The sequence below is a fragment of the Carassius carassius genome, chromosome 8 (genome assembly GCF_963082965.1).
Source record: "Carassius carassius chromosome 8, fCarCar2.1, whole genome shotgun sequence".
NCBI lineage: Eukaryota > Metazoa > Chordata > Actinopteri > Cypriniformes > Cyprinidae > Carassius > Carassius carassius.
The window spans coordinates 14576381-14590421 of NC_081762.1; the positions used below are offsets into that span (position 1 = coordinate 14576381).

At 40.3% G+C, this 14041-nt stretch overlaps 1 protein-coding gene across 1 annotated transcript in view; it reads right to left on the reverse strand.

Annotated features, from left to right (window-relative positions):
* LOC132145387 (potassium voltage-gated channel subfamily KQT member 4) overlaps positions 1–14041 on the reverse strand; it is a 53039-nt gene that overhangs the window by 8617 nt on the left and 30381 nt on the right. Inside the window, exons 3-9 of the mRNA XM_059556379.1 lie at positions 8297–8423; positions 6040–6215; positions 5737–5862; positions 3403–3513; positions 3220–3315; positions 3007–3095; positions 1899–2024 (exon numbers count right to left, since the gene is read on the reverse strand). Of these exons, the coding sequence (XP_059412362.1) occupies positions 1899–2024; positions 3007–3095; positions 3220–3315; positions 3403–3513; positions 5737–5862; positions 6040–6215; positions 8297–8423 (851 nt within the window). The remainder of the gene's footprint in view (positions 1–1898; positions 2025–3006; positions 3096–3219; positions 3316–3402; positions 3514–5736; positions 5863–6039; positions 6216–8296; positions 8424–14041) is intronic.

The following is a 14041-nucleotide window of genomic DNA, read 5'->3' on the forward strand; positions in this document are numbered from 1 at the left end:
TAACCAGCATATGCTGTATTTTTTTTCAAAAGGGCCGGGTGGTCAAGCTCTAAAAATGACAAAATACATCATTAGAAAATAGAATTAAAGTAATGGAACAGGCCAAAATTTAAGCTGCTAACTACTTAAATATTTATTTACATCGATGTATTCGAATCTCATAATGAATAGCATTTTAGTCTATTACTAATATATATTGTACAGCTTCAGAAGATTTGGAATATAGCACATAAGTTGTATGAACCACTGTTACAGTGCTTTAGTTTAGTTTTCTTCACAGCTCCAGCCCCCATTTACTCTTATTGTAAATATTGCTTAATATCTCTTACTGTGTTCCACAGATAAATGATAATAACACCAGTTTGCAGCAACATCAAGCTCACAATTAGTTGTGGGCAATAACGTGCACTTCAAAACAAAGTGTAACTCAGTAATAAGTAGAGAAATAAGTGTTTCTTGAGAAAGGGTCGGTTAGCTCACACACACATTCAGGATTCAGGATCAGCACTTGCAGCCTTTCAGCACATCTCTGATTTTTTTATTTTATTTCATTTTGCACTGAAATGAAAACCTGCCCCAGGGTTGGTTAAAAGGGCTACAACATGTGCAACTTATAAGGGTGAAAGGTAATTAAGGAAAAGTAGAGTGAGAAAGTCGAGGCAGGCAGGGATGGGGTGGCATGCAGATACTGGCATGTGTGGTTACTGGATTAGATTTCAATGCATCTGAATGCAGCCGGACCATCGTTGCATCTTAGACCAGTTAATTTGTATCACTGTCACTCTAAACAAAAAACACCTCAAACTGTAAACACAGCACGGCCAACGACACTTCCCACTGGGAGAAATACAGTCCTCTCAAAAGCCTACCACAAACCTGCATGGAATGTCTGTCCTCCTGAAAACGTGAAAGGATGGAGTGATGGCAGAGAGATGAGGAGGAGAGGAGGAGAATGGAGAAGTTGAACGAAGGGGTATGAAGATGGGTTGTGAGACACACTGAAAGGTCAAAGGGTAAAGAGATAATGCTCACACACAAATGTGTGAAGGCATTAACACACACACACACACACACACACACACACACACACACACACACACACACACACACACACACACACACACACACACACACAGGCCATTGTACCAGTGATCAGCATCAGATATGTGATCAGCTATGGAGATTTTCAGTTATATTTAAATACTATTTAACTTTTTACCCTCAAAATTCAAAACAATCTACCATAAATCTACAACTTCATCACATATCTGATAAATCTTTCAATGTCCCAGTATAGATGTGTATTAGTATCAGCACAAAAAATAAGACAGGCAAACACAGAAAGGCACACAGTAAACACAAAAAGTCAGCCGTATTAACTGCAGCTTATTGGAGTGTCAGATGTTGAACTTCTTGTAAACATTTACATTTAGTTATTTTGCAGATGTTTTTATCCAAAGCAACTTACAATTTGGGGATGCATAAAGCGATTCTTCTTAAAGAGACCAACAGACACAGGAAGTGCTGGTAATACCAAGTTTTAGACATTGTTCAAATAAGTAAAAGCTAGAAAAAAGGAATAAATAAAGAGAAAGGTTTTTGTTTGTTTTACGATGAAGCCAAGTAATTTTGAAAGAGATGAGTTTTCAGCTGTCGCTTGAAATTTGTCAGGGATTTAGCATTCTGGATAGGGGAGGGAAGATCATTCTACCATCCAGGAATGGTGAACGAGAATGTTCTGGAAAGTGATTTTAAACAACTTACAACAACAAATTCTTTAAGTAATAACCTGAGACTACACTATGGTATGCTAGTATGTGAATTTAACGGTATTACTGTAAATTGCAGGGAAGAGTTAGTGTCCTCTAGGAAGAAAGTTAAGCTGGACAGTGTCATACCTGTCCCCAGACAGGTAGGGGGAGCTATACGGCCGGAGCCCCGACAGCAGGGTTTGGTAGGAGTTGTGAAGAACCTTCTTGGTGCTACGCTGCCGTTGGAGGTGACTGAACAGTAATGTCAGTTCTCTGACCCACAAGCAAAAAAATAAAAATAATAAAACATGATAAAGAAACAAAACAAAACAAAAAAGAAAACAGAAGCCAAACAAACAGAAGACTAAAATGAAATGGCAAATTAACCATCAAAACACTTTAAAAAGACAGGGGCAATTCAGTTTAAATTTTTTTTTATGTCTAAGCAATGTTAAACAGAAATACAAACTTCCCTGTCATTTTAAATGAATGATAATTAGTCCGATTAATTCATACAAAGAAGAATGCATGTGGGATAAATATTATTAAAGGAAAAATAGAAATACATTATGATCAACCCAAAAATGTGGAACACTGAGATGCTTTATAAAAGAAATTAAATCATATATTGAATACCAATTATCGAACCAAACATTGTAAAACTGAGAAAAAAAATATTTGACATATGATCTTTATGCACTTTAAAATTACTTATTATTATTAAATTAGTGTTATGTCCACAAATATATATATAAATCTCCAAAACAAATTATGATATAAGACTTCTGGTTACAATTTCTATTTCTCCACATTTTTCATCCCACATGTGCACTGGGACCAAAATGAAATCTCACAAAACTCATGAAAACTCATGTCATAATCTTTGCTTTCAGTACATGCAAAAATTAATGTCGCTGATGAATAAAGCAAAATGATAAAAGGAACTGCAAAACTATCAATGAAATCATGATTTCTGGGTCAAAGTACCACTTTTAATTATACTGAAAGGGATTACATAATAACACTGTGTCCAGGAAGGATTCATTGACTGTGTGTTTATCATGAATAAAGTATTGTTTTCTTAGAAACTCGATTATAAATCTGTTGGACTAATGCTATTTGGGATATTTTGAAATCATGACCTCGAAAACGGCAAAGCCACCAGTCAGTCATATCAGTTACACACAAGGCCAGTTTAATTTGCACGGCACAGAAAAGCATCTCCGCAGAGGGCTCTGTTACAGGTCATACTTACCTTAAAGACGGCAACATACTGTCATAGAAATACCAGGTGGCTGTGAGATATGAGTGCTGAGCATCTGTAGAGTAGAGACGCCATGCAGCCTGGGGAGACAACACGATACAGCACGACACAAGATCACACACACAGACGTACATGTACACAACACACACAACATAGAAATCATGATTGTATTCGCGGCAGGTGTGTTGCTGACTGAGCAGTTACCTGTATGAGGTTGGCAGCGGGAGTCCTCCTCTTCTCAAAGTGTTTCTGCCGGTGCTGCTCCTGCACTTTCAGAGCAAAACCTGAACCCAGTATGCCCTTACAGAAAGGACAGGGGACCATTAGATTGTTTGGGATCGATGGGAAAAAAATGTCACCGGCCTAAAAATTGACGGCAGTACTTACAGCCGGCAGGGCAAAGAAGGACACCCCCAGCAGGGCAAAACAAGCCGCTAAAAGCCGACCTTGCCAGGTGTGTGGCGTCTTGTCACCGTAGCCGATTGTAGTGAGGGTGATCTGGGAAAAACAATAGAGGTATAAATAACATATAACACAAATAAAACATTTCTAAATCACAAAACATGTCAATGGTTAATCACTGAATAAAGCTTTTATTTTTATTTTTACGATCGCTATGACCATTTTTTCAATGCTTTTAACAATTTTCCTAAACTCTTAAGTTAGGCTATACAATTAACACATTTCTTGTCGCTTTGACACAAAATACATAGAGTTAACACAAATTTAAAATGCTTGAACTTTTTTGTTTACAGACAAGCTCAACCAAGACCAAAACAATGTCATTTTACTGACAAATTTTCAAATGCTTTCACACTGTATGTCAGAACAGATAACATCATGTTCTAAAACTAACTTATAGGCTAAAGTCAAAGTGAACATCTCTATTGTTAATTGAAGCATGAAAATGTCCAATGTATTTTATTTTATTACATTGCTATTGATGAAGAGCTGATCGAAGTAATGCAAATATATAAATTACAGCTGATTCCCATCTAGGAAACACACTCAGGTGTTGAGGTTCTTTCAGTCGCATGACCATATGATATACAGTAAAAGATGATATACAATAAATGTGAGATTTTAGAAGATCTGTACCAAAGACTGGTGCCAGAGAAAGGGGACAGGTGGGAGACCACTTGCCAATACATGGAACAATGTGGCATTCCCAGAGCAGTCAGAGCCTGGTTTGACACCCAAATCAAGAATGGTGTTCCTTTCCATGCCTTTTACTCCCCTTTCCTCAACCCCATTTAGGGGTTTTACTGAGCCTGGAGATGGAGGGTTTTACACCATCGTCCCTCCAGGATGCAATTGATGCTGAATGCCAAGACATCACAGCTGAACAATACCAGGAAGTATAAGGCATAGCAAAGGATTCTACCCAAGATGCCTTGCTAGAGAAGATATCAGGTGTGATGTGGATGACAACATGTGACCAAATGAAGAAAACGAGGCAGATTAGATTACATTTATTTCTTTATTTTTATTCTTCTGTGGCTTTTTGTGTTCTGTATATTTTGTATTTTCACATAATAAATGACAGCTATATTGCACTTTTTTTCTGTCTTTTTTCCCCCTGTCGTTCCCTGTTCAGTCTATAAAGCTACTCTGAGTGGGTCATTCGATTTTTGTATTAAATTTCTGCAGCAAAATCAACAAAATGCATGTATTTACTAAACCCAAAAAGAAAAAGAAACTGTAGTGTAAAACACCATCTATGATCAATGCAACATGCTGTCATATTGTATCAGGTCTGACACCTAAAATAATGCAGTTTCTGTAATTCCATTTAATGTTAGTGTTTTTATGATATTGTGCTATGATTGACTAAATGTGTTAGTGTTTTGGAATAATAATTAGATTTTGAGAAATGTTTGCAGTGTTTTGGTAGAAGTAGTGTATTGTGTTAGGGTATTATTGTAATTTGAAAATGTGTGTTGAAGTTTAGTTTACAATGTGTGATTTTGAGTATGACTTAACTGTTTTGTCAGTTGTGTGTTGTAGGTGTGTTGGTGCATTAAGAGTTTAGGAAAATTGTATTGAAACAAAATTCATAGGGATCGTAAAAAACTGTTAAAATTATAATTATTAATCAGTGTGAAGTGCATTGCAAGGTCAGGAAAATCAAAAAGTACAACACAATACTAAATATTTTATCAAATGAAATAAAACCAATATGAATAAAAATGAATAAAACGTAAATAATAAAAAACACATTTAAAATGAATGACTCCAAAACTAACTGAAATATAATAAAACAACAGCTTTTTATACCTTTTTAATAGATTATAAAACTTTTACAACCTGCCTGCATTGAACATGAAAATTCTACTAGACAGCAATAACATTAGAACTTTGACCTTGAACCATAAAAACAATATATATATATATATATATATATATATATATATATATATATATATATATATATATATATATATATATATATATATATATATATATATATAATACCCCTTACTTGAAACTCACTGGGTGCATGTAGGCGTGATGCTTCTAAAAAACATTTCTAACTCAGCAGATTCAGGGTATTATTCAGCAATCAGTCTATTAGAAGCAGAATTATAATCCCAGTAGAAATCAAACAAAATAGCTGCAACATCAATTCCCACAAAGCTATTCTGAGCCAGGGAACTGACTGAGAGAACATATCTGACAGCATCGACACGGGTCATTAGTTCAGTCGAGGGCAGTACTTACTGTTCCCCACCAGAGGGAGTCAGCATAAGTGGAAAACTCTGGGTTATCTTCCTTCTCAGCCAAATAGACCAAGAATGAGGCAAAGATCAGTACCAGGAAGCCGATGTACCAGGCTGTGATCAGCTCCTGCAACAGAGAGGAAAGTGGACAATGGAAAGCTATAAAAAAGAGTATTTCAGAAGATTTTATAACACTTCATTGGAGAACTCTGTATTGTATTGGATTATGTATATGTTTTAGAAGTTAAAACATGGTTTAAACAAATGTCACAGTGACATTATATTGAATCATCCTGTGATGGACCTTGCTGTGAGCGTACACCACAGAGCCCAGAAGCTTCCAGGTTCCTCCCCGGCGGTCCATGCGCACCATGCGCAAGATCTGCAGAAACCGCATGCTGCGCAGAGCAGATGTGGCGAAGATGTTTCCCTGTGTGCCCGCTGCTATCACTGCCAGTGACGCCACAAAGACAATGAAGTCTACAAAATGAAAAGCCACAGATGACAAGAACAAAAATCAGAAGAAAGACAAAGAAAATAGGAGATTTAAATGCATATATAAAAAAAAATTAAATGCATTTTATTCCCCTAATACAGGGCAACAATCAAACGTCTATATATCTATACACACTACTGTTCAAAAGGGTGGGGTCAGTAACATTTTTCTTCCTTAAAATAAATTAATACTTTTATTCAGCAAGTACATAATACATTTATCAAATGTGATAGTTAATAGATTTACAGTGTTACAAAAGAGACACATTAAATTGATAAAAAGCGATAGTAAACACATTCACAAAGTTACAAAAATGTTTGGTAAAACTTCAGTATAGACCAACTCTCACTATTATCTAACTGCTTATTAGCATACATATCACTAGCATATTGGCTGTTTATTACTTATAAAGCACATATTCCTCATGACCATATTCTTTATCCCTAATCCTACCCAATACCTAAACTTAAAGGGTTAGTTCAGCCAAAAATGAAAATTAAGCCATAAATTCCTCACCCTGAAGTCATCCTAGGTGTATATGACTTTCTTCTTTCAGAAGAATTCAGTTGGAGTTATTTTAAAAATTGTCTTTGATCTTTCAAGCCGTTTGATGCAACTCAGCGGGTGTTGTACTCCATCGGTCCATGAGATGCATTTTTGTAAGAAAAATATCCATATTCAAAATGTAATAATCACTTTAATCTAGGTTGTGCCGACTGAAGCAGGTCAGCGTTGCGCATGCACCAGTGATTCTTGTGAGAACCAATGTTTGTTAACAGGAGCAAAGGAAGCAAAGTTTCCTTACTTTAGCAAAGGAATACCAGTCTCCTCTTGGCTCATATCGAAATCCTCTGACATTCTTCTTAACAAATCGTTTTGTACTTCTAATTAGTGACCGTTGTTTTGTTTTGATCTCTCCACTTAGTTTCCGCTTGCATCACTTCTGACCTCATACGTCATTCCCCTGGAACTGCTTAGTTTACAACTGTGAGCACAAGCTAGGCTAAAGTTATTATTATGTTTTGAATATGGATATTTTTCTTACAAAAACACATCAATTTGCTACAGGAGGCCTTTGTTCACCCCCCGGAGCCATGTGAGTCACTTTCTTTTAATGGATGTGCTTTTTATTAAACTTCTCATGGACCGATAGAGTACAACACCCGCTTATTAGCATCAAACGGCTTGAAAGATCAATTTTTAAAATAACTCCACCTGAATTCATCTGAAAGAATAAAGTCAGTACACCTAGGATGACATCAGTAATTTATGGCTTTTATTTTAATCTTTGGCTGAACTAACCTTTTAACAACTACCTTACTAACTATTAATAAGGCAAGAAGTTGTAGCTAACGGTTTGTTAATAGCGAGAACTGGATCTTGCAATAAAGTTTGACCAAAAAAAGTTTCAAAAATGCTGTTTTGAACGTTTTTTGATACTTTTTCAAAGTATCAAAGTGTCCTGAATTTTTTTTATTACAGTTTCCACAAATACATTAAGCAGCTCAGCGGTTGTTAACATTGAAAATAAATGTTTCTTGAGCATCAGATCAGTATCTTAGAATGATTTCTGACAGAAAATGTGACACTGAAGATGGGACTATACTGAAAATTCAGCTTTGTCACATGAATCACTTGAATAAATTACATTTGAAAATATTTAAATATTTTTACAGTTTAACTGTATTTTTGATCAAATAAATGCAGCTTTGGTGAGCATGAGAGTACTTTTCAACATCTTAAGCATCAACATTAAACATCAACTTAAGCAATTTTAAGAGCAGAATAAATCTGAACAGTAGTGTACATTTGTTGTATATAAGAAAGCGTTGACCTTGTAATAATAATTCCTTGTGTGTTCCAGAGTGAAAATAATCTCATATATGGCTCGACAAAGATGACTGTGGGTAGATGATGACAGAATATTTAGGAGAAACCTGATTAGACTGACTAAACTTAGACATGTGAATGGTGTTTTCTGCTATAGCTCTTTAGACAAACACTTTTTGTTCCCCTTCACTTTAAATAGACATGGTGCTTCTGTTCTCAGGCTCCAGCTCTTTACCTATGACGCAGAAGGGCTTTCTGGCGAACCGTAGCCGACCCTGCCATCCTCTGTATCGACAGCAGCATCCAGCTGCCCAGATCCTCACAAAGTACTCCAGCCCAAAAACCACGATCATCACAAACTCCTGCAAGTCAAACGACATTCCTCTTAATGATGTCCGTCTTGTACTTTGAATATGGTAATAAATACATCCAAATAGCAATAAAAACATGATGACTGATGTTCTGCCAGTAATATAGAAATATAAAAATAAACTACCTGGCAGTAAAGATTAAAGTTTTAGACTGGTCAAAGACCTCTAATTCATTAAAAATGAGAGATTATTATGAGAGTTATCATTTACTGCTAACTCTCTTCCCGATGTAGATACTACAGATGGCTTGGATTCACAGAGGCCCACGCTAAACGCTTGCATTGATTACAGATCCTGCAGTGGCACCTGCGCTCTCAATGTGAACAAACACATTACAGACTGAGTCAATAGCAGAACTTGCATGATAGACAACATAGTCCTTTTCTGAAGGAGACCATTAAATGGAAAGAAATTGGAAGAGAAAGTCGCTGTGAGAGGGAAAGCACTTCATACTGAATGAGTGATTATAGTATTGCAGCTAAGATTATTGGATGGAGTCGGCTACTTCTTGCATACTCGACAACACCTGAATCCTGCCGTGTGCTTACACTGCCATTTCCCAGAGCAAAGATCCCAGCGGAAAACAAAATGCACACTTAACGCAGCCACAGGGAGACATGAGACAGTACAAGAATGCTTACCGTGTGCCAATCAGATGAGAAATGAATCCGGCCTGAGATGCTGCTAAAACGGTAATAAAAATAAAGGCCTAATAATTTTCTAAATGTGTTTCCTTGCAGTTATAAAGTGAGCAGACGCTCCCCTCATGTGTTATAATGAAGCCGTATGCAGAACACTGATAATAGTTTATCATACTAAATAAAGTTTGCGATCCCTAAAGATGGACGGCATACTAAACATGCTTTCATTTAATAATTTGTAGTCACGATACTTTCTACTGCATATGTACATGTTTATGCTTACGAAGAATTTCGGCTGGACTAATAAAATAACCTTCTTAGTAACACAATAGACAGCAAAACAGGCTTGCATGCACGGCACATTTGATCCATAATGCTGGCAAACAGAAAAAAGACCAAATTCACCTTTTTTGAAGACACACCTCAAAAAAGATATACAGACTGTGATTGGATGGACTAACTGCCACAGAGAAAGCCCTGTGAGATTAATTATTCAGACGATGTGCTATTATGAATGTATTTAAAGACGCGCAGACAATGTGGATGCTGTTTAGTGAAGGTACTTAGACAGATCAGACAGTCCACGCCTGCCAACTTTGAATTCTCTTTAAACTACAATTTTGGATATAAAACACAGGAAGGAAGTCAAACCATTTGCTCTACAGGTAAGAGAGAGTCAGTGGATTCATTTGAATGCAATTCAATAGATATGAAACAATGTATACTGTGTCAGACTTAAATCTGTCTGGAGATGAGGAAAGAGGTAGATTCATTCAATAATTAAGAAAAAAAGAAACTATTTTCCATGCCTGCTTGTGATTATTCCATTTATTCACAATTATTTGTTACACTTGCATCGCAAAAGGATTAGTTCACCCAAAAATGAAAATTCTGTCATCATTTACTCACCCTCATGTAGCCATTCACTTTACAAAGGTTTTTTTCACACAATGGAAGTTAATTACTAAAGTCATTTGGTTACCCAAATTCTTCTAAATATCTTCTTAAAAAAAAAGAAAAAAAGAAATTCATCATACAAGAGATCGATTTGAAAGGACATGAGGTCAATAAAGACAGACATGTCATTTTTGAGTGAACTATGCAATTTTCAGTGCATTTCAGTATTTAAATACGGTAAAATTGGTTAAATGGATCTGAGAGTATACTACACCTTAATTGGTAGCGGATAGATATTAGCCAAAATATTTAATAAATAAACATGCAAAGTGGCTGCTTCTGGCAGTATATATACCATCTAGGTACAAAAAAAGTCTGGCCATTTAAAAGTAGCTGTTTATTCAGAAAAACATAAATTGCTCATATTTGATTACAGTAGATGTTTTACAGTGACTTTTTAAAAACACAGGCTTAACTTCGCTGTGGATAAAAGCATCTGCTAAATGAATAAATGTGAATGTAAATGTAAACATAAGTCTTCTGCTTTTGATGTTCATGTGTCACAAGGTGACGATCTTTAGGGGCGGAACCAAAATTCGGAAGTTTGGTTCCGCCCGGAAGCGTTTCCGCCCGGACCGGAAAAACAGAACACCGGAACTTCCGGTAGCGCCGTAAGAAGGAAAATCAGGGAATTCGATGCACCTGTGCCTAGTTAGGGACAGCGGTTGGTGATTGGAGGATACGCTGGACAAGGCAGTACTTAAGGCCAAGTTATTTCCCAGTCTGGGAAGCTCTTTTTGGTGTGTGTGAAGCACTGGGTTGTGCCCGTCTTGGTACGCTGCTGGTAGCTGTCTAACTCTCTCTCTCCCTCAGGCTGGAATTGTATGATTGTGAAGACATCGCGAACCTTAAAGGTTGAGAAGTGAACAGATTATACGGCGAACTGAGACGACGTGAAAAAGGGGATTGGAAGTGGCATTGATGTGAGTACTAAGAGCCAGTCGAAAGTGCCCTGTATATTGACCTGGCGTTGTGTAGATCTCTCCAGGAGGAGGAGGGCGGCCCTACCCCTAATATAGTGTGGTGGGAGAGCCGAAGGAATACTTATTGAAGTAGTCACAACGACGACATCACTAGCTAGGCCGCATATTCCATCGCCAGATCCGAACCAAGCGAAGTGAAGGGAGACGGGTGTCCTTTCCGTACACTGAGTGTGGTGGGTGAGTCTTCGTGCTGTGAAAACCTATAATTTTGACGTGGTGTTGTATATTGCTGTGGGCTGCTGTGTATTGCCGTGTGTCCTGTCAGATAAACCCCCGCCTTCACGCACTTCGGCGTGGGAGGACAAGGAGATTGCTGGTCCTAGCCTAGTTCAGTACAGTATATGTTGTGAGCGTGCTTCAGATCTCCGGAGATAGCACGGTACGCTGTGTCCAGCCCAGAGGTGAAAGCCATCCAAAGCAGAGTAACTGTGTTTTGTGTCCAAGTTGATACCTGTGGAGAGGAAAGGAAAGAGAGTGAGTAACACAAGGAGAAACAGAGGAAATCTGTACTTACAGTGCGCTGTGTTCAGCCCAGAGGTGAGAGCCATTCAAAGCAAACTAACGGTGCTATTGTGCCCAAGTTGATATCTGTGGAGAGGAAAAGGAGAGAGAGGGAATAACACGAGGAGGAATAGAGCGAACCCTGTACTTACAGTACGCTGTGTCCAGCCCAGAGGTGAGAGCCATCTAAAGCAAACTAACTGTGCTATTGTGCCCAAGTTGATACCTGTGGAGAGAAAAGGAGAGAGAGGTGAATAACACGAGGAGGAATAGAGCGAACCCTGTACTTACAGTACGCTGTGTCCAGCCCAGAGGTGAGAGCCATTCAAAGCAAACTAACTGTGCTATTGTGCCCAAGTTGATACCTGTGGAGAGAAAAGGAGAGAGAGAGTGAATAACACGAGGAGGAATAGAGCGAACCCTGTACTTACAGTACGCTGTGTCCAGCGAAGAGGTGAGAGCCATTCAAAGCAAACTAACTGTGCTATTGTGCCCAAGTTGATACCTGTGGAGAGAAAAGGAGAGAGAGTGGGTAACACGAGGAGAGACTGAGGAAACCTGCACTTACGCCGCTGCCTGTGGAGAAAGAGAAAGCGAGTGAGCACCCAAGGAACGAACTGTGTGAACCAGTACTTACTGTGAGCTGTAATCAGCGAAGAGGTGAGAGCAAAACCAAGCCGAACTAACTGTGCCTGTGTGTCCCAGCCGTTGCCTGTGGAGAAAGAGAAAGCGAGTGAGCACCCAAGGAACGAACTGTGTGAACCAGTACTTACTGTGAGCTGTAATCAGCGAAGAGGTGAGAGCAAAACCAAGCTGAATTAACTGTGCCTGTGTGTCCCAGCCGTTGCCTGTGGAGAAAGAGAAAGAGCCCGTTGCCTGTGGAGGAAGAGAAAGAGAGTGAGCACCTCGAGAACGAACTGTGTGAACCAGTACTTACCGTGAGCTGTATTCAGCGAAGAGGAGGAAGAAGGAGGGCGCTACGGATACCTAAGACTCAGGCCGGGGCCCGAGTCCCACGCCCCGGATCCCCGTGGCCCCCTTGCTCCCTGACCTCTTCCCGGCCATAGCCCATCTGGAGGGCCGAGTCAGAGTTTAGTTTTAATTGCCCTTTCCCTATTCCCCAAGCTATTTTTAAATATTTAAATAAAGATTGTTTTATCACTTACTTGTTCTCGTGTTGTTTGGCCATTGGGTCGGGTTTGGGGACCTCCTCGAGGTGGAAGTTGAGAAGGGGTGTGGCTTAGTTAAAGCATAGCCAGCCCCTGGGTGTGACAGATTTGGCGTAGTCGGCAGGGTTTCCACCTCGAGTTGAGTAACCAAGGTCGTCCAATGACCGACAACGCGGGGCTTTCAGCCCAACCCCGTGCCATGCCCGTTTTTATGGGGAGCCCCTGGATTCAAAAATATGGGGGGACAGAATCCGAGGTACGATTGTCTGAATGGAAGGCTCAACTAGAGTACTTGGCCGACCTACAGGGCCTTAGTGCAGCCCAGCGGCTTCAATTTGTGTTAAACTCCCTGGATGGAGAAGCGCGGCGAGAGGTGCATGCCGCCCCCGAAGCCGTTAGAGCCAACGCCCAAACCGTGTTCCAGTTCCTCACTGAACAGTATGGTGACCACACCCCCGTAGCTGTCCTTCGCTCCCAGTTCTTCAATTGTAAGCAGGGCCCCCGCCAACCGATTAGAGCTTTCGCCCTGAGGTTGCGAGAGCAATTCGCCCGACTACAGACCCGTCGGGACCACGGGTTGGGAGATGGAGAGACTCTATTGCGGGACCAGTTTCTTCTGGGGTTGAAGGAGGGTCCGGTGAGACAGAGCCTACGTATCCAGTTTCGAAGGGACCCGGGTCTTACGTTCGAAGATCTGAAGAAAGAGGCACTGGCCCTGGAAGGTGATGAGACTGAGGTGAGTGGTTCCCCAGTGTGTGCGGTTGTCAGTGAAGTAGCACCAGCACAACCCGGAGGCCCTGACTGGAAGCAAGCACTGAAGGCTGAACTTTTGAAAGATGTCCGCGATCAGATGTCTGAACTGTCTAAAGCCCTCGTAGGAGAATTGCGCCAAGGACGGGCGCGGGAGGAACCACGGCCGGCGCCCCGAGACCGAGTGTACTCAGAGGGAGGCCGAGAGCTGTTCAGGCGCCCGAACCACTTTAACCGGCCCCGTTTCGAATGGGACGAGCAAGGGCGACCCATCTGTAACCGCTGTGGCAAACCAGGTCACTATAGCCGTCAGTGTGGGCCCCGCAGGGCGTCAGAAGGGGGTTTTTAGGTCGGCCGGCCACTGTGGGTCGTGTGGCCGGGACCCCTCGAGAAGACCCTGGAAGAGGATATGGCTCTAGGAGCCAGATGATTGGGCGTAGCCCCGTGGCGAAGGTGAGAGTGTGCGGCAAGGAGATTCAATGCCTGGTAGACACAGGCTCCCAAGTGACGTTGTTTGCTGAGAGTTTATCCGAAGAAGTGTTTGGGAAACAAGGGGCACCAGGGGCGGAGGCCCCCTGGCTTACTCTGAAGGGCGCAAACGGCCTCGA